General features: G+C 53.1%; 2 protein-coding genes across 2 annotated transcripts; one reads left to right on the forward strand and one right to left on the reverse strand.

Moving 5' to 3' along the window:
* Positions 1-9,170: 9,170 nt before the first annotated feature.
* NAGS (N-acetylglutamate synthase) lies at positions 9,171-13,096 on the forward strand (the record flags this gene model as incomplete). Its single annotated transcript, XM_081110018.1, has 7 exons — positions 9,171-9,569; positions 10,081-10,355; positions 10,468-10,681; positions 10,993-11,173; positions 11,698-11,869; positions 11,965-12,147; positions 12,896-13,096. 7 exons carry the CDS (start codon positions 9,171-9,173, stop codon positions 13,047-13,049), a joined length of 1,578 nt encoding a protein of 525 aa, XP_080966144.1. The 3' UTR covers positions 13,050-13,096.
* On the reverse strand, positions 13,096-17,882 carry TMEM101 (transmembrane protein 101). The gene is made up of 4 exons (XM_081110019.1): positions 17,729-17,882; positions 17,296-17,476; positions 16,364-16,510; positions 13,096-15,428 (listed from the first exon to the last, which is right to left on the reverse strand). Exons 1-4 carry the CDS (start codon positions 17,863-17,865, stop codon positions 15,120-15,122), a joined length of 774 nt encoding a protein of 257 aa, XP_080966145.1. The 5' UTR covers positions 17,866-17,882; the 3' UTR covers positions 13,096-15,119.
* Positions 17,883-26,659: the final 8,777 nt, after the last annotated feature.

Raw genomic sequence — 26,659 nt, forward strand, 5'->3', positions numbered from 1 at the left:
CAATCCACCCACAGGCATGGGAGCAGCAGCTCCTCCTAGCTTCCCAAGTGCGCACACCCCATGGGGCCAGCGCAAAGAGGCCGCTCTCCTCTTATTCAATCAGCCCAGTATTCCTTGAGCACCTGCTCTGTGCCAGCCCCTGCTTCAGGCACTGGGAATAGGACAGGGAGACAGACGGACAGGTGTTTGCACGCCAGGAGCTTATTGTCTAGCAAGGACACAGCCCAAAACAAGTGAACAAACAATAAATAAAATGTTTCACACGGAGGGGAAAGCAAGAGGAGAGAGCGAGAGCGAGCGAGAGAGAGAGAGAGAGAGAGAGAGAGCAAGCTTGGGTAGCAGGGGGTGAGCAGGGAAAGATGGCACATATACCTCCATCCCACCCTGTTTAATTCCATGTTGAAAGTCCTTACTACGGTCTGCATCCCCCATTCTTCAAGGCCAACATGGTCTTACTGGATCATCACCTCCAATCACCCAGGTCTCAGCCACATACCCAGCTCACCCGTCACCACAACAACCACAGGGAGGACAGAGGGCGAACACGGGAGCCCAGAGCCATCAAGTCGAGAAAGAGGGCAGCTGCCCAATCCTCCCTTTCTTCCTTCCTTTCTTTCCTTCTTCCTTCCTTCCTTTCTTTCTTTTATTATTTTTTAAATATATTTTATTGATTTTTTACAGAGAAGAAGGGAGAGGGATAGAAAGTCAGAAACATCGATGAGAGAGATCGATCAGCTGCCTCCTGCATGCCCCCCAGTGGGGACGTGCCTGCAACCAAGGTACATGCCCTTGACCGGAATCGAACCCGGGACCCTTGAGTCCGCAGGCCGACGCTCTATCCACTGAGCCAAACCGGTTCGGCAGCCTTTCTTTCTTTTAAAGAGGGATTCTTTTTTATTATTATTATTGATTTCAGAGAGAAAGGGAGAGAACGATATAAGCATCAATGATGAGAGAGAATCATTGATCAGCTGCCTCCTACACGCCCCACCCTGGGGACCGAGCCCACAACCCAGGTATATGCCCTGACCGGGAATCAAACCGTGGCCTCCTGGTTCATAGGTTGACACTCACCACTGAGCCACGCCAGTTGGGCCCAGCCCTCCCTTTATGCTTCTCCACCCTCCCACCAGGGTCCCTCATCTCCCTACCAATCACCAAAATAATTTCTGGGCAGATTAAAGACTTAAATGTAAAAATAAATGGACTCATAGAAAACCAAGAAGGAATAAAATGGTCAGGCACCTTTATGAATGTGCAAACACTGGAGGCAATCAACCACAAAGAGAAACGTCAACAGTCTTCCTGCGTAAGCGTTAAATGTGTGTGCTGGTCACAAGCACAAAACTGAAAATAGGAGCTGACCCGCCTCTCCTAATTTGTCCGAGACGCAGATCCACGAGGAATTCTCCGTGACTGCCCCCACGCCTGCCTCAAGACTCTGAGCTGCCTGCTGCCCCTGAGGGCTCCCTGCACCGCTGCTCGAATCCCTAACAAAGCAAAGATGAAATTGTGCCGTGAATGTTGGTTTCTATTTCCACCTTCATGGTCCATGGGCCCCTTGACATCTTAGCATTTTTATGATCTCCATGCCCAGCGCAGAGATACTTTATACCGAGTGGAACTCAGTAACTTTTTTTTTGGTGGGTATCTGCTATGTTTTCCAATTACATAGCTTTTGGTAAAAATTGTAGTTAAAATACACATCACATAAAATTTACCATCTTCATTTTTTGAGGAACTGCCATGTTATTCTCATAGCCCTACCAGTTTACCTCCCCACCAACAGTGCACATGGTTCCAATTTCTCCTCATCCGCACCCACACTTGTTATTTTCTGGGGGTTTTGATAGTAGCCATCCTAATGAGTGGGAGCTGGCATTTCACTGTTGTTTTGATTTGCATTTCCCAATAAGTATTTTTAAATATATTTTTATTCATTTCAGAGAGGAAGGGAGAGGGAGAGAGAAACATCAATGGTGAGAGAGAATCATTGATTGGCTGCCTCCTGCACACCCCACACTGGGGATGGAGCCCACAACCTGGGCATGTGCCCTGACGGGGAATCAAACTGTGACCTCGGTTTATAGGTCGGCGCTCAACCACTGAGCCACACCAGCCGGGCCCAATAGTATGTTTGTTGTTGGTTGTTTTTTTTAATGAAAGAGTCAGCAGGCTAAAAGAAAAAATCCATATGACAGCAATGATCTTTTAGATGTAAAATGATTATACAAATCTTTAAGTAAAATATTATTAGGATCCCCAAAAGATAAATGGACATGGACAACTCCAAAAGAGGAAAGACAGCGTAAGAACAAATAGTCAGCATCACATGTAACCAAAAAGGACAAAACATGATACCATGTTTTACCTGGTAAGATTGTAAAGATAAAAAAATAAAGAGCCTGGCTGGTGTGGATCTCAGCGCTGCTGGCTGACCACTCCTGCCTTGAGGACTCGCCCGGGCCTGGTACCGCGTGGCCAGGCCGACATTGCCCCCTTGTGGCAATAGTGTGAAACTACAACCTGCCGGATGCCGGATGGAATCTCCGTCTTCTACCCACTGAAGACAGAACAGGTAGTTTAGGATCTAGACCTGAGTTCCCTTCGTCCAAGAGGCTGACTATTCATCAAACTGTGACAGCTTCCTGAGCCCTGATACTCCCAATCCCCTACCTACACAGTAATCTTACCTTGGGATATGCACATCATAGGATTAACCATATGAACTTTCCGGTAGCTGACCGTTCGCGTTTAACATGTAAAAACACACAGAAACACACAAGACACACACACGAACATTGCCCCAGACCTCACCCTCACACACACACACACACACACACACACACACACACGTGCAACACCTCCACACGCTCCTCTCCTCTGGGGCGCACACAGACGGATAGCCCTCAGAGAGCTGACAGCCATGGGACAGGAACTACCACCGAGCTCTACACGACCTCACCACTATCTAATTCACACACAACACCCCTTCGTCAGCTCCACTGCGGTATCGTCACCTCTCCCTTCCCACCTCCTCCTTGCCCTCAAACTCACCAGGGACATCCCATGTTGAATACCACCTCTTTCATCTCTAGGGACCAGCCCACATCTCTGCTCCACTATTTTTTGTACTTAATACACCCTGGGGTCTAGTTAAAATGCAGGTTCCCATTCAGTAGGCCGAAGGTGGGCCCCAGATTCTGAATATCTAACCAGGTCTTAGGTGGTGCCATGGGCCACACGTTGAGTCACAGGCTTTGCTTCTTTCTCTGGCCACAATTTCCCCAGGAGTTCCATGCGATGGTCTCATCCCAGGCCCCTCCCCGACCCTCTGCCGCCTGGCTTCCCCACCCCAGCACCCCACCAGCCCACTGACTCAAAAGAGTCACTGATGAGTGAAGCCAATGGCCTTGCCTCAGGCTTTGAGGTGTCTACATTTGGGCTGCCCCTTCCTGCCTGAAACATCTCCACCTGTAGATTCTGGGTGATGCCTGGTGGGCCTCCTTTTCTGCATCCCTCTGACACCCCTTGTGGGCTCTGTGGCAGCTCATGCCCACACTCAGGGGCCGCGAGGAAGCTCTGCCTATGCCCTAACAGCTCCTTATCGCCACTTGGCTAAGACCAGACTCCTCGGATAGCTGTGATAATGGCAATGCCTATTTCATGGTATGATTGTGAGAATTAAATAAGTTAATATATATCACGTGCTTGGAACAGTACTCGAGGAAGAGTTTGCTATTATTACCTTCAAGATAGTAGCCTTTGCTAAGAACCCCAAATCTCCAGAGATTGTGACCTGAAGGAAGACCTTCCTACCATAGGATTGTGGACTAATTCTTTTTTTTTTTTTAATCCTCACCCGAAGATATGTTTACTGATTTTTAAAGAGAGAGGAAGGGAGAGAGAAATATCGATGTGATAGAGGTACATTGGTTGGTCGCCTCCCAGACCTGCCCCACCTGGAGGTTGATCTCAAAATTTAGGTATGCACTCTGACCGGGGATCAAACCCACAACCTTTTGGTGTATGGGATGAGGCTCCAACCACTGGGCCAGGGCTGGACAAATTCTTTTATCGACCTACGTACCTACCTATTTATGTCTCTTTTCTCCTAAATATCTCTGAGAGGTCTCTATTGAGATGCTAATCTCTCAGCAATATCTCTCTTACACTTCTTTTTTTAAAATATATTTTTATTTATTTCAGAGAGGAAGAGAGAGGGAGAGATAGATAGAAACATCAATATGAGAGAATCATTGATCGGCTGCCTCATGCACACCCCCCTATTGGGGACCAAGCTCGCAACCCAGGCATGTGCCCTTGATGGGAATTGAACCCATGACCCATTGACTTTATCCACTGAGCCAAATTGGCTAGGGCTCTCTTACACTTCTGAAAATCTCTTCCTTTTAACAACCCCCAGGCCAGTAGCCAGATAGAGAAGCAGAGTGTAGGGAGCCCCCTGCTGGACAAGAGGCTCATAGCACGCTTGGAACTGAACATCTTAAATCGGTGAGTCAGAGGGCTCCCTCCTCTACCTTGTACTATGTATCTGTGCAATATCTAGTATTTCACAGGCTTATGACTTGGAGGAAAACTATACCTCGAAGAAGCAAGCTAACTTTGCATGATGCCAGACTGGGAACTTTCACATACGGCAATTCTTTGAATCGTTTTTATTTTGAAGATGTTGAAGCATATATAAAAGTGGAGAGGGCCCTAAACAGTTTGGCTCAGTGGATAGAGCATAGACCTGGGGACTGAAGGGTTCCAGGTTCGATTTCAGTTAAGGGTACAGACCTTGGTTGCAGGCTCCTCCCTGGCCAGGCCCTGGTCAGGGTTCGTGTCGGAGGCAACCAATCAATGTGTTTCTCTGACTTTCCCTCTCTCTTCCACTCTCTGTAAAAATCAATGGAAAAAATATCCTCAAGTGAGGATTTTTTTAAATCTATTTTTATTATTGATTTTTAGAGAGGAAGGGAGAGGGGGAGAGAGAGAGAAACATCAATGATGAGAGAGAATCATTGATTGGCTGCCTCATGCAAGCCCCATACTGGGGATTGAGCCCTCAACCCAGGCATGTGCCCTGACCAGGAATCAAACCCTGACCTCCTGGTTCACAGGTCAATGCTCAACCACTGAGCCACACTAAAAGCACATTCTTAAATAGATACATATTCATCTTTCCCACTCCTGTTATTTTTTTTCTTTGCAATATGTTTGTTGAAGAAACCAGGTCATTTGTCCTATAAAGTTCCCCACAGTCTGAACGTGCTGACTGCATGCCCACAGAGAACTTCTCCTTCTCACCACAAGGCAGTGAGATGAAGTTTTATTCTTTCCCCCATTTCACAGGTGAGAAAACTGGGGAGTTAAATGCTCAGAGAAGCCGAGTGCCTCGCCCAAACCGTGGCAGCCTGGGAAGTGGCAGCGCTGTTGACTTCCGCCAGGAAAATAGGACGGATCCTCGGAGCACCTGGCTCAAACTGCGGTTGAGTGAGAAGACCTCCGTACACGCCCCTTTCGCACCTTCCAGGTGCCGCTCTGAGACAGTGCCCACCAGCCTCCACCTCCTCTCCGATGGAAGGGCCGCCTGGCCAGTCCCAGGGCCAACCCCGCAAACACAGAGTCTACAGACCCTGCAAACCAGAGCCAAGCTCCCCTTCCCGCAGGCTCCACTTCTTCCTACTGGTGTGTCCTCTCCTCATTCATTCACTCAATACGTACTTACTGAGCACAGCTCATGTGCCAGAGAGGTGTCTGGCATGTGCATGCATGTGGCCGGTGCCTCTGTACGTGGACAGATGGGTATGGTCTCAGGGGGGATGTGTCTGCTTCTAACGCTGTATGGTGTGTGTGTGTGTGTGTATGTGTGTGTGTTTACACAAGTATACAGTCACGTCCCCAGATCTAAGTGTTCCTGTAGTTGTCAATGACTACAGCTGGGTGTACATGTGTGTGTTCTCAGTATCTTTCCATGTATGTGCGAGTGTTCCTACGTATGACACAGTGGCTGAGAAAGCCTGTGTAGACATGCACAACTCTGCATGCAAGCTTGTGTCTGAGAGAACCTGTGCCTGCACAGCGGTGTATCTACACACACATCTCTATGTGCCCGAGTCTGTGTGACTATAGGTGGCATGCAGTCTGTGTATCTCTGTACACCTGTGTGTCCACACACCTGTGTCTCTGTGTGCCTCTCGGTAGATGGTGTGGGTCTCTACATTTGTGTTCTCTGTACCTGTGGCTGTGTCTCCCCTCAGATGCTGTGATTGGGACTCTCAGTTGTCAACCTGGCCCCTCACCTGCCCAGATTCCTGTCACCCCCATGCGCACCCAGACTGAGTGGCAGCCAAGAAGGCTCTGATAAAAGGGAAACCTGGGCCCTTCCCGCCAGCTCCTGTGCCCAGAGCCGAGGTCCCTACTGAGGGCAGGTGTCTGGAGGTGTTGGAAGGCTGTGTCTGCTCCCAGCATCTCCAACGCCCAAGGCCTGGAGGCAACCTGGTGAAAAGCCAGAAACCCGATTTTGGGCACATTGACAACAGGCTTTGCTCTGAAAAACAAAACAACAGCCAGCGTCAGAGAGGAAAAAAGAAAAATAGAGTGGAACTACAGCCCAACAATGACCCTATAGGCCTTCAGGTCAGAGGGGTGTGGTCAGGGTTGGGTGTCGACCTCATACACCTATCGATGCTCATCTCCTCCAGAAAGCAGGGCCGGTACCCCAACCAGGCTCCTGGCCTTCTCCAGGGAGAGGCAGTGGGGACACAGTGGACCCAGGGTCACCTGCTGGGCCTGCAGTTAATCATCTACTTGGGGTATCCCTGTGACCCATTGGCTGCCTAGGGCCACAGCCCTCTGGGCTGAAGCCCAGAGTGGGAAGTAGCTCTCCAGTCAGTGTCTGCCCCATGTCCTGGGGAAATGGGCTGATGTTATTGGCTAGTGAAATGGGTGGCCCTCGAGAAGCCCGCCCCCCCCGCAAGGGCGACATCAACCCTGCCCTCAGGGAGCCCCAGTTTGAAGGAAGAGACCATCCTAGCCCTCACTGGGACCCCCGAGTTGGCAGGAGGCAGGACTCAGCCACAGCTGGGGAGAAGGACTGGAAGGGGCGTACATTTAGGTGGGAAAGAGCAGAGAAAAGCCAGTGCAGGGAAAGAGACCCAGAGAAGCAAAGGGGAGGGACTGAGGAGGAATCCTGGGGGGTGGGGGGCGGGGAATGTGGATGGACATTCTGTTTAGGGGCTCCCACAGAAAGCCCAGGAGGGGGCACATCTGAGGTTGGGGGCTCAGAGGGCAAAGAGGAGGAAAATGATTGTGCTCCCGGGGCTAGGACCCCCTCATCTGGTGGATTCAGGGAATGTGTGTGTGTGTGTGTGTGTGTGTGTGTGTGTGTGTTGGGGTGGAGGGAGGAGCAGCAGTGAAGCAGGAAGAAAAAGAAGGCCCTGGAGGTGGCCCTACAGGGTAGGGGTACAGACCCTCCATACCACTGCCTCACTTCCTTAAGGGGCCAAGGATTTCTAAGTAGGAAAATGGAAACGTTAATGGAGGAGGCCACAAAGGTCAGCCCCCCGCCAAAGGCCTGCCTGTGAGTGCATGTGCGCGCACGCATGCCCGTGTGTGTTGGTGGGGAATCCCCAGAAGGGGTCGGTGTACTCTCCCAGCATCCTCTGGGACACTCAGGAGAGACCACAGCCCAGGCCATTGATCCCCATTCAGGCGGAGCCCGGGAGGCCGGTCTCCCAGCACCGAGAAGGAACGAGCAGGCGGGAGGGGGCCAGGGGGGGGACGGGGAGGACGTAGGATGCCTAGGACCTGGCCATGACGCTGACGCTGTGTGACCCTGGCCGAGACACCACCCCTCTACAGGTGCCTTTCCTCCTCTACAACAACAGAGGGGGGACTCCATGGACCAGCGTGTCCCCGGTGTGGGATGTGGACAACAGGAAGTACACCAGGTGCTTTGAGCAGCACAAGGGTGCAGCCATAGGAACAGTGAATCACATCCTGTGGAAGTCTGCAAACCCTTTCTGATTCCTGCTTCAGAGCATGGACGGGGAGCAGAACTGCTTTGCTTCAAAGACCAGCTCCACCGCTATGAGCGGCGTGACCTTGGCCCTCACATACTTCTGTGCCTCGGATTCCCCATCTGTAAAATGGGGATGATAATAATAATACCCATGCTGGGTTACCAGGAGAGTAGGTAACACTTTCTAGCTGGAATTTAATAACATTGTTTTGTTCTTACTTTATTCTTAAGACTTTCTTCTGGCCTGGCCAGTGTGGCTCAGTGGTTGAGTGTTGACCTATGAACCAGGAGGTCAGGGTTCAAGATGTTTCTATCTCTCTCCTCTCTAAAGTCAATAAAAAATATTAAAAAAAAAACAAAACTTTATTCTGGCCCTAACTGGTTTGGCTCAGTGGATAGAGCGTCGGCCTGTGGACTGAAGGGTCCCAGGTTCAATTTGGGTCAAGGGCATGTACCTGGGTTGCGGGCACATCCCCAGTAGGGGGTGTGCAGGAGGCAGCTGATCGATGTTTCTCTCTCATCGATGTTTCTAACTCTCTATCCCTCTCCCTTCCTCTCTGTAAAAAATCAATAAAATATATTTTTTTAAAAAAAGGAGTGATTTGAGGATATGACAAAAATATTCAAGGTCGTACTCAGTGGCTGGTGTGCGAATAACCCTGGTAACTTCATGATTCCAAACGGCTTTGAGCCGGGACAACAGGACAGCGCCCTCCCGACCCCCAGCAGGACTGGCTCCCCCACCTCGGTGCCCTCCTTCTGTCGGGGGAGGAGTCCCTGCCACCTGCTCTCCCCTCTGGCCTTAGTCAGACTCCCCTGAAATCGTCCAAGACCCCGCAGGACCCCCGAAGTCACCCCGGGTCCGCGGAGCCCTTCCTGAAACCCGCCTTGGCCGCAGATCAAAGCCGCCGCCACCCTTATCTCGGTCACGTGACCCTGGCGAAAGGGTTCCGTCCGACCCCCCCCCCCCCGGGGCGGGGGAGCCTGTGGGCCCGCCCACCGACCCGAGGTCTGACCCAGAGGCGACTCCGAGCCCACTGCCAGCCCCGCCCGCCCCGCGGCCGGTTAAGAGTCCCCCCGAGCACGAAGCTCGGGACAGACGGCCGCTCGTGGGGGGCGAGCCGGAGCGGGTGCCGCGGCGATGATGCGGTGGGCTTGGGCGGCGCGGGCCACGGCGGCGGCCGGGCGGCTGCGCGGTCCCCGAGGCCCGGGGGGCGCCCGCAGGCTGAGCAGCACGCGGCGGCGGGCAGCGAGGGCCGCCAGCCCGGGGCGCCTGCTCAGCACCGCCCTGGAGGAGACGGCGGGTGCCGAGGACGAGGCGCCCTCACCTGCGGCCGAGGAGCCGTCGGGGAGGCCGCCTCCGGCACCCCCGGAACCCCCGGAGCCTCCCGGGCCCCCCGGCGGCCGCTCCCAGGTGCAGCGGGACATCCACGCCTTCCTGAACCAGTGCGGGGCCAGCCCCGGCGAGGCGCGTCACTGGCTCTCCCAGTTCCAGACCGGCCGCCCCTCCTCCGCCGACAAGCCCTTCGCTGTGATCGAGGTGAGAGGAGCCGCCGCGGGCCGAGTCACGGCGGGACCTGGGCTGAGCGGCGACGCGTCGGCGGGCGGGCAGGACCGGCGGCAGGCTCTGCACGGCGGAACCGGGAAGGGGGCCCCAGGACCGGGCGAGGCTTTGAGCTCTTCCCAGAGTCTGGCGCCCAGTCCGAGAGCGGAACCGCCAAGGGTGATGCGCTGGAGAAGGCCCCCCACCATGGGCACAGTTAGGGGTTCCATGGCAAGTGGGGAACCTGGGCGGGAGTCACTTCCGTCACCCCTCCCCCCGGTGTCCTAGAGTCCAAGGTCGCAGGGAGGAGCACTAGAGTGAGATAAGGGGATGGCAAGACCCGGCGGGGCAAAGGGCGGAGCAGGTGGGCCCCGGTAGCCAGAAATGGCCTGGGCAGGGGCGGGGGCGGGGGGGACTCCTCGGGGGCCCTGAAGGCCAGGCCGCGGGGCCCAGCGGGTGCGGCAGGAGTCCGGCCAGTGCGGCTCTCTGACCGCCCGCTCCCCCGCAGGTGGACGAGGAGGTGCTCAGGTGCCAGCAGGGCGTATCCAGCCTGGCCTTCGCACTGGCCTTCCTGCAGCGCATGGACATGAAGCCGCTGGTGGTGCTGGGGCTGCCGGCTCCCACAGCGCCCTCTGGCTGCCTTTCCTTCTGGGAGGCCAAGGCACAGCTTGCTCAGAGTTGCAAGGTGCTGGTGGACGCGCTCCGGCAAAACGCGGCTACAGCTGTGCCTTTTTTTGGTGGCGGGTCGGTGCTGAGCGCGGCTGAGCCAGCCCCTCACGCTAGGTCAGTGCCAGCCCCGCCTGCCCCTTAGCGCTCAGATCACATGGCCCGTCTGCTCGGCCCCAGCCCAGCGGGCCTGGAGGAGGCCTTCTTGAACACCACGTCTGGCCCACAGCTATGGGGGCACCATCTCGGTGGAGACCGACCTGCTGCAGTGGTGCCTGGAGTCGGGCAGCATCCCCATCCTGTGCCCCATTGGGGAGACAGCCGCGCGCCGCTCCGTGCTCCTGGACTCGCTGGAGGTGACGGCCGCCCTGGCCAAGGCGCTGCAGCCCACCAAAATCATCTTCCTCAACAACACGGGCGGCCTGCGGGACAGCAGCCACAAGGTGCGTCCCCTTCCTTCAGGCTTCACCCACGGCTGCTGGCCTCGCTGAGCCCCCTCAAGCCGAGAATGGAGGGTCCGGGAGGGGCTCAGCTCGGCTTGAGCTCTTCCCAGAGTCTGGCGCCCAGGCCTTGCCCATTCGGACCTCAGGCCCAACAGAACCCCCCACTCCTCTCTTTCCTTCAGATTTGAGCCCTCTCTGGCCAAGGATTCTGGGAGGTGGTGAGGGTAAGGGGGTCAGCAAGAAGAGGTCCCTGGGGCGGGGTGGTCCATGGCCGGCTGCGGTCAGAGGCTCAATTCCTAGCCCCGACGCAGGTCCTGAGTAACGTGAATCTGCCCGCTGACCTGGACCTGGTGACCAATGCGGAGTGGGTGAGCACCAAGGAGCGGCAGCAGATTCGGCTCATCGTGGAGGTGCTCAGCCGCCTGCCCCACCACTCCTCGGCCGCCATCACTGCTGCCAGCACGCTGCTCACCGAGCTCTTCAGCAACAAGGGTAAAGGCAGCAGCAAGGGGGCGGGGACGAGCAAGAGAGGGCGGGGCCCAGGGAGTGAGTGCATGCCCCCGGGGTGGGGAGCAGGCCGCAGGGGGACTCCTCAAAGGCTCTCAGCTCTGGCGGAACTTGGCGGGAGCGGGAGGTTGAGTGGAACTAGAGAGGTGGGCGTGGCTTGGGAGAGTGTGGCAACTCCGTAGAGGGCGGAGCTTGGAGGGCAACACGAAGGGGAATGGACCGGACTAGGAGGGTGGGCGGGGAGGGGGCGGGACTAGGTGAAGTAGGTGGGACTCCAGGCCGTGGGCTGGACTGCAGGGACAATCTGCCTGGGGAATGCATTTCCCTGGGAGAAAATCGCCTTCAAATCTATGCAGACCACTGAACCCATTTCGCCGGGGCGATCTCCCGAAGCGGGTGATTGTCCCATCAGCCCCCGTCCTATCTGGAGCCCCCCAGGCTGCCCCAACGGAGCGGAGGAGACCTCGCTCTCGGGCTGAACTAACCCCGCCTCCTTCGTCCCACCCCAGGGTCCGGGACCCTCTTCAAGAACGTGGAGCGGTTGCTGCGAGTGCGCAGCCTGGACAGCCTGGACCAGGGCCGCCTGGTGAACCTGGTCAACACCAGCTTCGGCAAGAAGCTCCGCGAGGACTACCTGGCCTCGCTGCGCCCGCGGCTGCACTCTGTCTACTTCTCCGAGGGGTGAGCCTGGGGGCGCAGAGGGCAGAGGCCCCGGGACACAGCCCGGCCCTTCGGACCAAGGAGAAGTCCCAGCCTGACTTTCCCCGCCGCGCCAGGTACAACGCTGCCGCCATCCTGACCACGGAGCCCGTACTGGGGGGCACCCCGTATCTGGACAAGTTCGTGGTGAACTCCAGCCGCCAGGGCCAAGGCTCCGGCCAGATGCTGTGGGAGTGTCTGCGGCGGGACCTGCAGACGCTTTTCTGGCGCTCCAGAGTGACGAACCCCATCAATCCCTGGTAGGTTCTGCCCCTCCCAGCCCGGAGCTGGGCACCATCCCCCTCCCTCACCAGCCCTCGCCAGCCACACCCGGTCCACCAGGCAGGAAGGCGAGGCGCCCCCTTCTTTCACTAGCTGTCCTTCCCCAGGGAAAGGCCCCGCCCACTGTGGCCCGCTCTCCAGGACCACACAGGGAGCCTGAGATTTCCTCCCAGGCAGTCGACACAGAACAACCCCCCTTCCCACCCCCACCCCATCCCCCCATCCCCCCGCGCTGCAACAGTGGATCCTGGAAGCAAGCGACAGCCCCTCCCCCACCCCCATCTCTCCCAGGGTCCTGAGAAATTCTGATCATTCAGGCTCTACTCCAGGCCCAATTGCCCGCTCGGACCTCAGGCCCAGCAGAACCCCACTCCTCTCTTTCCTTCAGCAACTCTCCCCTCACTCCCCATTACTCTGCTCTGTGGGCACCAAGTGGTGAACAGAACCTCTTCCCTGGCTGCACAGCCAAGGCAGTGTGGAGAGAGCAAGGGGTGTCCTCATGCTCGCCCCTGCTGTGAGACTGGCAAGCTACCCCGCTCCTCTGAGCCTTGGCTGCTTCCCTGTGAAAGCACACCACCTCCAGGCTCTTAGCTGCTGAGGATAAAATCAGGTGACAGACCGCAGGTCCCAGCAGGGTGTCTGGTATGTAGGAGGTCCTCAGTGAATGAACCAGTGAGAAATGAGCACTGGCCTGGCGCTAAAAGCTCCCACCACCACCACCACCAGGTACTTCAAGCACAGCGACGGCAGCTTTTCCAACAAGCAGTGGATCTTCTTCTGGTTTGGCCTGGCTGATATCCGAGACTCCTATGAGCTGGTCAACCACGCCAAGGGGCTGCCGGACTCCTTTTGCAAGCCAGCGTCTGACCCAGGCAGCTGACCCTCACCACCAGCCCTGCAGGCCCTGGGACAGCCAGGGTGGACCGAAAGCCCTGTCTGCTGGAGGTGACTCCCGGCAGCCACAGGCGGGACCAGGTTTGTTGGCGGGTGATCTGGAGGAGGAAGCAGCCCCTCCTGGACTCTGCCCGAGGCGGGAGGCGAAAGGGGACAAGCACAGGAAGTCCATCCAAGGCCTCCACTCGCTCCACAGCCACCAGCAGATGGCCTTCGATTTTCCGTCCAGGGGTCTGGGGGGGAGAGGAGGGGTTGCCTTCCCGGGCTCTACTCAGGGCTAAACTTTAGAGCAGGTTAGTTTCTGTGGCTTCTGTGCTGTTTTGAGGCTCCCTCGTCGATCTTCTACCACTCATTTTCATTCCTTTGGGGGTTGCAACTTTTCAGGAGGCCTTGATTAAAATGAAAATACTTGTCTGAGAGTTAGCTCACACTTGAAAGGAGCAGTGACTCTCTGGGAGCAAGATCTTGTGGGCTGGGGAACCAGGGGACTTGTAGAGAGAGTAGCTAAATGAGATGGAGGGCCCCCACGATGAATGCTGCCACCATGTCCCTCAATGCAACCCCAAGGGGCTCCCCTATTCCTAAGTTGGGGAACATCCTCCATTCCACAGACCAGACCGACAGCAGTCCCAGCTCCCTTTCAGGCAGGACACAGAACCCCTGCAGCCCCCTAGAGGCTGTGTCCCCATCTTTGTGGGAGCAGACAGGCAGTAGCCCAAAGCTGGAGGTTTCATTGAATATTTTTGACCCCCATGATGTTCCAGGTACCACACTGGTTGCTGGGACTATCTTGTGCCAGGAGGTGCATGGATGAGTAGGGAGAGGGCCCATTAAGAGGCCACCATAGCACAGCAGGGACTGTGAGAACCAAACCCCAAGAGCAGCCCGTCTCCCTCAGAAGGGTGATGTTCAGTATAATCTGGGCGACGGCATTACACGGCCTGACCTGCAATCCGGCTCCGTGGCTGGGTTTGCCCTGTGGCTTGAGGCAAGCTGCTTACCTTCTGGAGTCTCCATTCCCCTTGGCCTCATAGTGGACACTTAATGTTAGTTCTCCCCCTCAAGGTTGCTCTAAGGATTTATTCAAAAACAGCTGACATCAAATGGGGAGGAAAAATAAGCTACAATAAGGATTGAGGTGATAGGTCAAAAGAACATACTACAGGGAGGATGAGGAGATCCTTGAAGAGAGCCAAAGGACTGTGGGAACTCTCAGAATAGGAGCAAGATTACAGCAGGACCTTGATGGAGCTTAACCAGATATGTTCTTTCAAGAAACCCAAGATCAATCCCAGCCAATGGCAAAGTGTCCCATGGGGAGAACAGAGAAGCAAAGCCAAATGTCTGTATAAAATGTTTATTTTTGGAGGACTGTGTGGTCTGGTGTTTGGGAGGGCACTCACCCCCACCAGGCCATCCATGGAGCTGGAAACAGAAGGCAGGAGGCGGGAAGTTGGCCGCTGCCTGCCCCACCCCTTCACACCCCACCCCTTCACACCCCACCCCTTCACACCCCACCCCTTCACACCCCACCCCTTCACACCGGAGTAGACTGTGGCCTGCTCTGCTCTCAAACTAGTGTTATTTCTGCCCCTGGCACATCCTGAGAACCCATGTGACTTCTGTGGCGACCAGCCCCTCTGCTCCTCCAGGGCCTGATCCACTTGTCAGCGTGCATGCTCGTTTGCACAGCCTCGCTGCATCTGCCAGTTCAAAAGGAATTTTTCACTTTTGCTCTCTTCTTAGTTCTTCCTTCCTGTCTCCCACACCCAGAACCCCTACCCTAGTGCTGCCTTACTCTCTTCTCTGGCCTCAGCTCTCCTCCTAACAAAGGGAGAAAAACCCTGTAAGGCATCATCATCAGGGCTCCCCCATCAAGGGCTGAGCCCAGGAATTGGGGAACAGACCTGTCTCTTACCAACACAACCACATACACACAGAGCAAAGAACCAAACAAACAGACCAAAAAGCATAAATAAACATAACCGGGCCAGCAAGAAAGGTAGGGTGACCCTCAGTGGTTCCCTGCACCCATTTCAGCTTCTCCCAGTGCAACTCAGCCATCAGTGGCTAGGATGACAGCGGCCCCAAAGATGCCCACACTCTCTCCAAGGAGCTTCATCTGGTTCCAGAACTCCACACGCCGTGTGTTGTGCCAGTAGGCAACATTGCCGTCAATGAGCAGCATGACCGGGGGCAGCAGGACAGCCAGGATCTGGGCAGCCAGGGTCACGTAGTAGCCAGACAGGAAGGCGAGGGCCAGGATGCCGTACAGCAGGAAGAACAGCTGGATCATGAGCTCCCCTCCTGGTAGATGGTTCAGATACGCCAGCCGGTCCTCCTTGCTGTGCTGCAGTGAGTAGGCCTAGAGACAGACCATCTTTTAAGACTGTAACAAGCTGAGGAGCCTGCCGGAAGCCCACCCGAGATGGCACCTGCAAGTCAGCCTCTGCAAGGTGGGCTTCTGACTCCTCTCTCAGACTTGGGGCTCTCTGAAAGTGGGACCTACATCTCCCCATCAGACTAGGGAGCTACATGAAATGAAGGTCTATGTCTTTCCTCTCTCGGGGAGCGTAGAAGATAGCCGGGGCTCTTACCTCTGAATCCAGAGCTCTGCACCGGAATATGGTGCCCAGTAACTAAGATGAGAGCAAGGAGCCTGGGGCCTGTTCATGTCCCCATCCACACTGGCCTCCCCTAGGGATAACCATAATTGGCTAACTAGGCATCCCCCATCAGTTCTTTTGTTTTAAATCCTCAGCTGAGGATTTATTTACTGATTTGAGAGAGAGAGGAAGGGAGAGAAACATCGATCTGAGAGAAAACATCAATTGGTTGCCTCCCATACATGCCTCGACAGGGATCAAACCCACAACCTAGGTAAGTGCCTGACTGGGAATTGAACCTGCACCTTTTTGGTGTACAGGACAGCACTCCAACCCAGCCAGCTGACCCAGGCTTTTTTCTTTTAATTCAATCCCCATCAGTTCTAAGTGGCACAGTCCCAGCTGCTGCCTGAACCCACCAAACCTCTCCTTTGCCTCCTCTCCCAGTCCTCTATGAGAGGAACAATCCATCTTGTTCTCCTGCCTCTCAGGCTTGGGAGTGAATGGCCAATTCAACCTTTTCTCCCCCTGGTGGCTATAATATTGGAAGAATACTGGCCAGGTCTCAGGCCCTTGGAGGGCCTCTGAGGCATGGCCATCAGGATCTACAGGCCCAACTCCCTGAGTTCTGCCAAGCATGGGCTCACATTTTACTCCCAGTCAAGCACCTCCAGCCAACAGTCCCAAAACCTACCACACAGATGAGGTAGATGCCCAGGAAGACCTGGCCCGTGGACTGGAGGGAACGGCTGCGGGGTTTCCGACGGTAGAGCTCCCCAGCACCGCTAGCCAGCACAAGGAATCCGCCAATGATGGCAACTGTGCGTGAGTACATACGGACCTAGGCCAAGGCAAGGGGACCCGTCAGGAACTGCAACTGCCACATATTTCCTGACTGCACAGAGCACAGAACTTCCTCTCTATACCTTCCCTTCCATGTGATGAGCCCTCTTACCATTTCCAAGTGTGGTGAGCAGGTACGGCAGAAACATAATTCTTTTTATCAGAGTGCCCAAAGGGGTTAATTAAATTGTTCAAGATCCTACAGGAAGTGGCAGAACCCAGTTACCAAGTGTTGTCCCCTTCCCACCCCCAGGCCTGCAGCCCGGAATCCCCATGTTCTTTCTGCTATTTAGCATAGTCTGTTCCATAAAAAACCCATTGATCTCACTTTCCTGTAGCCGCTCACACAGCTGCCTCTCCGCCTGGACAGACAGCCTTCCTTAAGGGCAGTGCCTCTGTCCAGGCCTCTCTCCAAGCCCACAATGCCTGGAGGGGTTCTGGCATTTACAGGCTTATGTGCTGCACTAGGATTACTTAAATTTCACAAAATTACATCTTTGGATCCGACACCTCCAAGGTTCCTTTAGCCCTCTGAGTCCGGGATTTCTAAACTAACGGTTTAGGGTCCCGGAAACCAGGTGACCTAGGTCCTGGCTCCGCCTGCGCTGGTAACTGTGGTGTGACTTGGGGTAAGTCTGTTTCCCATCCGTGGACCTCAGCTCCCACACTCTGGAAGGAAGGTGTGTGGGGTCTCTCAGCTCCGTCCATTGCAGTCTGTAAAACCCCCGCACGCCCAAGGCTCGCCATCACCCCAGCCAAGTACTCCGCAGGCCGGCCGCTCACCTTCAGCCAGTCCCCGTAGTGGACGTAGCCCCCGACGTAGGCGGCGTAGGTGCTGACGGCCAGCTGCAGGGCGGCCCCCAGCGCGAACCAGCGCCGCTTCACCCCGAAGGACATGAAGCTGGCGCACAGCACGGCCGCCCCCATGTCGAAGTACAGGTAGGGCACTGGTATGTCGGGCTTCCTGCAAGCCGGGAGGGGCAAAGAGGTCAGAATGAAGAGGGGAGAAGAGCCTGGAGCCCCCCTGACTTCCCGCCAGCTCCACTGCTCCTCCAAACCGGAGACCCCGCTCATGGCCGTGACCCCCGCACTACGCTCGATGTCCACCGTGCTCCGGACCAGAGCCCCTAACAGTCTGAGATCCCAGGTCCTCCCAGCCCCAGGCCCAACTCCTTCCCCACCTCACCGCAGCCTCCCACCGCGGGGGCCCGCTCACCGGCGCGCCTCGGCCCTCTCGGCGTACAGCATGAGCTGGCTGAAGCAGCCCCAGAAGGGGCAGCGTGTGAGCAACACCGAGCCCAACTGCATGAGCAGCTGCAGTAGCCACCGTCGCGAACCCACCTTCGACGCCATCTTGGGGAAGGGCAGTCCGCCGCGGCCTCAACCGGGTCTGGGAGGCCGGCGCGGGGGTGTGACACGCAACTTCCGGTCTCGCGGGGTTTGTTTTTACCTCTTCCGTTGGGAAACAAGGCTCGCGTCCTGTAGTTCTGGACCGAAGGAGATTTCTAGCAACAGAGTTCAGCCTTTCCCTCTGCCCATGGAGGCTTACGGCCCCCTCTCTGTAGATGCAAAATTGAAAACTAGACTAAAGGAAGGAACAGTGGGAAGCCTTGAGTCATAAACTTAATGAAGCGAACTAGTCTTGGAATGCAGCTAGAAGATCCTAACTCCAACCCTGTTACTTAGGGGATACTGGCTGTACTTCCCAAGATTGCTCTGAGATAGAAATGACTTCTACTTTAGGGTTGCTGTGAGGTTTAAATGTGACCGTGTTGGTGCTAGCACATAATAGGGGTTCAGTAAATGCTGTGCATACGCAAGCCTGAGGAAATCCTGCTTTTGTTTAAATTCAAACGGGTTCTCCAAAGTTACCTGTAGAGAAGGATGGTCTTGGTCTGCCCTTCTTACATCCCCTAAGAGAAGAGATCTGAGGTGTATATATGGGACATCTCACTATCAGTCCATATTCTTCAATTGCCACACTCCCAATCTAGCCCAAACTACCATCTTTTGTAGGTTTAACTGCAGCAGGTTTCCAACTGGTCTCCCCCACTTCTCCTTTGGTCTCATTTGTTCTCAGCTTCCTATTTTATTTTCATAACCATCAGGCACCCTTCCTTTGAATCACTTGGCACACAGGCAATTATGTATCTGTCATTCTTCTGTTAATGATTAGAGTAACACTAGTTTGTGAGCTCCAGGCCAAGGACAGTGTCTGGTGTCTGTTTACTACTATATTCGCAGGCCCTAGTATACAAGATTCATTCAGGACGTATGTGCTGAATAAAGTGAACTAAAGATGTTGCCACTATCCTATTCATCGTAGGTACTTAGTAATTATGTGTTGGATAAATAAATGGGCAAAAGTTCTGGGCATTCTGGGATTGCCCCCACAAAGCTGCCCCCACATAGCTTCCTGCACCCCACCCACCACCCTACAATATAAATTTATCTTCCAATAATGAAGTTAAGGTTCTATAAGCACTCCCACTAGGCCATTTAATTCAGGTCTGTTTCTAGTTCCCTTGGGGGAAAAGGGGTCTCACGTCCAAACAGCATTCTGACCATGTGAATTAAAAATTTCCCATCAGCCCAGCAGGCGTGGCTCAGTGGCTGAGGGTCGCCCTATGAACCAGGAGGTCACAGTTCAAGTCTGATCAGGGCACATGCCTGGGTTGTGGGCTCAGTCCCCAGTGCAGGGCGTGCAGGAGGTTGCCGATCAATTATTCTCTCTCATCATTGATGTTTCTCTCTCTCTCTCCTTCTCCCTTCCACTCTGAAATCAATAAAATTCTATTAAAAAAATAAAAACTTCTGCTCAGCCAGTAAAAGCTAGACTACAAACACTTTTTCATATTTAACTTTTTACATAGTCACTAGGATAAAGTCTGGGTATGTTAGAATGTGAGAGAGTGATATATCCATGCAAAAACAAAACAAAACAAAAAAACAGAAACAAAAAAATCCTAGGGAATGGAATTATGTAGGTGTATGGTGGGGCAGAGGGTGGGGAGGTAGGGTCTCCAGGTAAGAGGAATGAGAAAAAGCCTGGATTAAAGGTCATTTTGGCTCTAGCTGGGTTGCTCAGTGGTTGGAGTGGTAGCAGGTTAGATTCCGGTCAAGGGCATGTACCTCAGTTGCAGACTTTAGTTGGGGCAAGAGCGGGAGGCAACCAATGGGTGTCTCTGTCTCCTCCACCCCCCTTCCACTCTATCTAAAAATCAATGAATAAAATATCCTCGGGTGAGGATTAACAACAAAAAAGTCATTTTGCCTACCTTCCCTGCCCACCAGTGGCAACTACATGAGAAAGTTTTCATCACCATAACACAAGCACATAGTACAGAATAATCTTTCCAATTGACTTTATTTCCTAATCTCCTCACCCATCCCTGATTCAAATGGGACAAGATATACAACCTTGGGAAGGAGCTAAGGTATTGAGGACTGGAAATGGGATCATACATGTCCATGAATAGTTTTAGGAGCCTGCACCTGGAACAATCCCCTACCCCAGACCACACCTTCCAATTAAGTCCCCCAAAACAGACGGCAGGGACATGTATGAAGGAGAATAGGATTAATGAAGGTTTTCCCTGGTACCCACCCCATCCCATCCCATTCCCACCCCATCCCATCCCATCCCATCCCATCCCAATCCCCTCTGGTGTTCAGTCTCTATCTTTTATTGCTTTCTCCCCAGAGGGGTACTGAAGGCTAGAGGCCAAGTCCCTCTTTATAGGGCTAGGAAAGATGCTGGCATTTGTGCTAGGTCAGAAGTGGTAAATAAGTGAGTAGTGGGGTTCTAAGACCTGAGATGAACATAGCCATTTGTCCTTCCTCTCTCCACCCCTGCCTGGACAGACAACAGCTCATAAGACTCCTGAGGAACATTCCTTCTCCTCAGTCCATCTGCCCTCCCCAATACAGCTGCCTCCGCTTCCCTCTAGAGCACACCCTTCCTCTCCAGAGGGCTTCCCTGTTCCTCTGGGGCACCCCCTCCTGCACTTGCCCTCGGCCATGCCCACAGCACCATGGTGACTAGCATGGTGCCTATGATACCCAGCACAGTAACTGTCTCAGATAAGCAAAGCCAGGCCTCCACACTACTCAGCTATGCCCCCTACCAGCCTCCCAGGTCCAGCACAAGTCACGTTGCCCAGGTTGGCCACATACAAGTGCCACAGATGGTCCAGCTTCTGGAAAGCCTGCTGCAGAGATTATTGGCCAGCAGCAGCTGTGTGCATGCTGTCCGGATGCCTGCCATCACCTTAAATTCGAAGTGCTGAGTCACCTGCTAGAGAAAGGAGGCCCAGCATGCACAGAGCTGCAAAGGCCTCAGCCTCTAGCTTGCTGATGTCATTCCCAGCCAGAGGACCTCCAGGCCTGGCATGGTGGCCAGGGCCACATCCCCAACTTGCTGTAGCTGGTTCCCAGTGAGCAAGAGCCAGTGTAAGCAGAAGTGGCCCCCAAACTGTGGCCAGGCTGTGGCTCAGGTCAAGCTGTTCCAGGTTTCCCAGGCCCCACAGGCTGCAGGGGTCCACGTTGGGGAGCAGGTTGTGAGAGGTGTAGGCGGAGCAGAGCCCAGGGTGGCTGAGAAGTCCATGGACAGGTGGGCCAGCTGGTTGTAGCTGACATCCAGCTGCTCCAGAAAAACCCAGGCCACCCAGTGCTCTACCAGCCAGATCCCATAGGACATTGTGAGAAAGCAGCAGCACTTGCAGTCCCCACAGGCCCTGGAAGGAGCCGCCTGGCAGGTGGCTGGATTATTGTGGCTCAATTCCAAGAGCCAGGCTGTCAGGAAGCCTGGGAGGGAGACTGAGCAGGTGGAGGCCTCCACAGTCCACCACTCCGTGGCTAGCCAGGTGCATGGTACTGGGTATGCTGCCACCAGATTCCCAAGCAAGGCTGATGCTGCTATTGTAGCCATGGGAGGAATGGCCACACCTGCCCTGTCCTTGCCCCACGAGCGGCTGGGGTGAGGATGGCCTCAGGTGCTCATGGATGCTGAGACCTTTATGCTTCACTCCTCCACCCAGAACCCTGGGCAAGCATGGGAGCTAGGAGGGAAAAATAAAAGCAGACACCATCAGGGGTCTTTTCACTTTCCGGGCCCCAATGTGGTCTCCAGGAATCTCCCCTCCATCCCCTCTGATTTTACCTCCTACCTAGGTTCTGGCAAGTCATCTCAGCTGGAAACCCCAGCATCCTGATCCCCTACCCCCAGCCACTATCATTCCCTTATTCCTACCAGAATGAAAAGCTATCAGGGAAGATGGACTTTTTAATCCTTTGGGTCCCTTTTTCACTCCAATTTCACACTTCACCTCCCTTATTTCCCATACAGTCCCAGTAGAAATGCCTTCTCCTGCCTGCAGAGTAGAGCCCTGGCTAGATCCTGGCCTAATCTAGCCACTGAACTTGTCAAGGCCTCAGGCCTCAGAAACCCAGGGCACTCACCTGTATTCCTGCCACCATCTGCTGAATGCAGTCCCAGCCCAAGAATGGCAATGGAAAGAATCTCAGCTCTGGTTACCTGCCCTCTTGGCCTCAGGCCGGAGCCCCACCCCCAAAAGCTGTAGAGAGGTCAGCTTTCAGGGAAGCCATAGCCCCGAGAGTGGGGATGAGATACAGGCTGAGGAAATCGCCAAGGCCTTGTGGTCTTATATCTTGCCCTGTTGTTCTAAGAACAGGTCCACCCCCTCCCCTTTCTCCCTCCTAGAACCCCACACCCCGCTCTATTTCATATCAGAATAGCAGCTTGAGGCTCCTTGGAGCCCACTCTCAGTCAGGAAGGAGCCAGGTGTCTCATTCTATACTGCCTGCCTCATAAATCTGCCATCTTCTATATAATTCACCTAAGTCTTGTCTAGACGCAAAGGAAGGGCATGCTCTCTTGTTCTCACTAGTTCAAAGATCGAAATACTCAACTCTGGTTTTCAAAGAGAGCCCAGCATCTCCTTCTGAAACAAAGAGGGCTCTGGGGCCAGGTGTCTGTACCCAGTGCTTCTACCTGGGCTCAGGAGGCCAAACAAATTACTTTCTATGTTCCCCAGTGTGCTCATTAGCTCCACCCAGCAAATTCTTCAAAGAATAATGACATTTGGAGGAGATGGTTACTCAAGGCCAAGCATCTCATTAAAGGCTTCATTTAAGACAGTGGGGCCTTGACTTACGAGTTTAATTCGTTCCGTGATGGATCTCGTAACTCAAAAAGTGAACAAGTGAGACACGTGATGCTGGGCTGATGTTGTGGCATTTACTGTGACGTTTGCTGCGCCAACTAGCGGTGGGGTATCTGAAGCTGGCTCATAACCCGAATTTTAGCTCACAACTCAAAGCAAAAAATCGGCCGAGAGATGGCTCGTGTCTCAAAAAACTCGTAAGTCAAGGCCCCACTGTACTCAAATGAGACACTCATTTTACAGATGAGGAAACTGATGCTAGGCAAAGTTAGCTAAGTTGCAAAGTCATATGGCTAATTAGTGGCAGAGATGAAATCTGACATAACTCACACCTGTCTGAATCCAGCCATGCTCCTAACCACTAAGCTACAATGCCCCAGACAGGGCCACTGTCCCTCATGCCAGCCAAACACTCCTCTAAGAAATCATCTATAATAAGAAAAGCATCATATGCTAATTAGACCAGATGGCCTTCCTTCTCGACAAAGCTGTAGCGGGCAGGGGCCGAGGCAGAGGCAGCAGAGGCCCCCCAGCCGCAGTGGGTGGGGCCAGGGCCAAGGCCCTTGCATGAGTTTCGTGCATCGGGCCTCTAGTTTCCACAGATTGTCCCCTGAATGGCAAGAGCACCTGAGCCACCACCAACCTAGGATATGAATCTGAGCCTCTGGTTGATCAAACTGAGCTGCTCTGAATTAATTCAAGTAATCTGGTTCAGCAAATTATACTGGAAAAACTTGAGGAATCACTGCCAATATTCTTTGAGAAAACATTACAGATTGCCAGACTTGAGCTCAGCCCAAGTTCCAATTTTCAAGTCAGACAAGTAAGTGTTAACAACAAAATTCAAGAAGGGCTCATTGAACATGTTGACTAGTCAGCTAAACATGATGACCACCAGGTGCCCACATGACTTCATTAAAAATAAGTGATTCTCAAACAACTTGATTTCCTTTTTTAACAGGGTTACTGGATGGTTGTCATAGACAAACATCTGGAGCTTATTAAAGTCTTTCATGATATCCCTTTGGAAGACAGTTTATAAAAATTGGAACTAACACAGCATTGGGAAGGATAACTAGTATATTTTAGAATCAAGATTTGTAAAAAGCTCTTAATAGGCTGGAATAGTTGGCGAAAAATAAGCCATTTAACTGAAGACAGTGTAGCAACTCCTCTGGCCCTCACCCAAGAGCTGCGAGACAAAGGAAACATCCTAAAGGGCAAGTACTTGCATGCGGTTCTAGAAATGAGCAGCTGCTTGGAGGACAAATGGGCACAATACAGCTATCACATGTTGTTTCTCAAAACAGTAAGCTCCTCATCAACCAAAGTGCTCAAGCAGGGGCCGTCTGTGGCTGAAGCTAGAGATAATTCAACTGGGAGGCTGGACTGTTTCACATGAGCTCCAAGATCCCGGGCATCTCTAAGCGCTGGGACATTTGTGCTGAGCTTCCCATACCACACCTGCGCCGGCTCCGGCACTAGTAAGGATCCTATATTTTTGCACACTTTCACATACTGACTCCTAGATTTACATGGCTGCCTATCTTTCCTGTAGCCAGTACAGGGGGGATGACAGCAAGACACTTTCAGAATGGCTAATCTGAACAAAAACGGAAGTGTTTGATGACAGCATCCATCTGTAGGGATAAAGGATCTATCACTGTGACTACTCCCTTGCAAATACCATCAGCTGAAATCCCTTCTCCCTCTATACCAGTGGTTCTCAACCTGTGGGTCATGACGCCTTTGGCGGTCGAATGACCCTTTCACAGGGGTCGCCTAAGACCATCCTGCATATCAGATATTTACATGACGATTCATAACAGTAGCAACATTACAGTTATGAAGTAGCAACGAAAATAATTTTATGGTTGGGTCACAACATGAGGAACTGTATTTAAAGGGCCGGAAGGTTGAGAACCACTGCTCTATACAGACCTGATTAACACCCTGGTTGTACCCAACTATCCACCTTCTATGTCTTCAGCCAAGTCACTCAACACAAGTCACACAATGGACACCTGGCTGGCTGCACCCTAAATGCACAAGCACACACCTCTAAAGGGAACTCAGCTATTTTACGTACTTCCTTATGTCGTACTTCCTTATGTGTTTAGGACACATCTTCCCTCACCCTCACCTCCCTGCTAAATGTGCAAACTCACCTTCAATTGTACTACTGTCTTCTTCCTTCCTATCAGAGGCCAAAATATCTACTGTGGCCATAGATCTCATCCCCCATCTCCATGGAGTTCATGACAAGGTAATAACTAAATGTCTAGCTCTAGCCCAGTCCTCTCCTCTGAATTCCAGGCTCATTATCCAACTGCCTTCTGCTCTTCGGTGTTGCATTAGCAAGACAAAATGGCAAAACAGAACTCTTGGTTTTTCCTTTCCCATTGTTTATCATCCACCTAGAAGTCATTCTTACGTTTCTCTTTCCCTCACATCCAATACGTCAGCAAGACCTATCAGTCCTGAAATCACTTCAGTCACTACCATCTCCTGCCTACATATTGCAACCATCTCTTAATACAACTGTCTTCATGCTTCCACTGTTGCCACCTAACATCAGCTTAAATCCCTGACAGCTTAACATCCTCCAACAGCTTCCCCATTGTGCCAAGAGCAGATTCCAGTCCCTACAATGGCTACAAGGCCCTGCATGAAGTGGCTCCTGCCCACTGCTCCATCCTGACTTCGCTTCAGCCACCTTTCTTCTAGCAGTTCCTAAACATCCGAAGCTCTTGTCAACCTCAACTTTAGCACTTATTGTTCCTTCTATCTGAGCACTCTCTGCAGGCACCTTGTTCTTCAAATTTCAGCTTAAATCACACCTCAGAGGCCATCTCAGAATATTCTCTTTAAAGCAGTACACACACCTTCTTAAAGCATAAGCAACTACTTCAAGCCAGAGACCAGAATAAAAGGGACCAGATTAGAAAAAGAAACCATTTGTTAGTCCCTCCACTGCAGACTACCTGCTGGAATTAGCATCAGAATGATTAGTCGGGGGGGAAAGGGAGAAGAGGTTACTTAAGTCACTAGAAATATGCCTTACCTTCACCTCACCAGTTCAGAAATAAACTTTGTTCCACTTCAGACTTTTCAACAAAATTGAAAATTAAAGGAAGGGGGTCAAGAGTGGACTGGAGGGGGTCAATGGGGGAAAAAGGGGGGAGGGACATATGTAATACTTTCAATAATATTTATAAAAATAAAAAGAGAGAGCCCTCACCAGTTTGCTCAGTGGATAGAGCATCAGCCTGCGGACTCAAGGGTCCCAGGTTCGATTCTGGTCAAGGACACATGCCCAGGTTGCGGGCTTGATCCCCAGTAGGGGACAAGCAGGAGGCAGCCCATCAATGATTCTCTCTCATCATTGATGTTTCTATCTCTCCCTCTCTCTTCCTCTCTGAAATCAATAAAAATATTTTTTTAAAAAAAAAAAAGAAAGAAAAAAAATAAAGGAAAATGGGACAGAGAGGCCACGATCTGACCAGCCGTGGCCCCAGTTGCCCAAATCTGCTCTGGAGAAACCTGGGGGAGAGCCCGCTGCTTCTCAAGCTGGAATGAGGTTCCCTTCCCTTCCCCTCCCCTCCCATGTCTCTTACTGGTCTCCTGTTCTCTCTCCAAACCTGACTTCAAGCTTTCTTCAAAACCCAGTCAGTCCTGGATCACTTTTTACTGTGGCTCAGGCAACTCAAGTTATTAAACTGATGACTTTCAAACTTCTACCTTCAGTCTTATCTCAATGGCTGGGTCATAGGGAATAATACAAAAATGTGTAAGCCATAATCCTTGCCTTAGAGTCTCAAAATCCCCATTAGGCCACTAAAGATAAACCTAAACAAGTAACTATATTACAAGTCATACATGCCACAACTATAATATGCTAATTAGACTGGACATCATTCCGGATGAAGCCATGGCTGCGAGGGAAGCCAGTGCTGCCAGCC

This window comes from Myotis nattereri, assembly GCF_964212035.1.
Source record: "Myotis nattereri genome assembly, chromosome: 16".
Taxonomy (NCBI): domain Eukaryota; kingdom Metazoa; phylum Chordata; class Mammalia; order Chiroptera; family Vespertilionidae; genus Myotis; species Myotis nattereri.

Bases quoted from the DNA above. Each gene is read 5' to 3' on its own strand.
- TMEM101 (XM_081110019.1), bottom strand. From the start codon at position 17,865: ATGGCGTCGAAGGTGGGTTCGCGACGGTGGCTACTGCAGCTGCTCATG. The intron at 17,477-17,728 runs GTGAGCGGGCCC...CCCGGCTTGCAG, and splicing joins GAGAGGGCCGAGGCGCGCCG to GAAGCCCGACATACCAGTGC. The intron at 16,511-17,295 runs GTGAGCGGCCGG...GCCTTGGCCTAG, and splicing joins ACTACGGGGACTGGCTGAAG to GTCCGTATGTACTCACGCAC.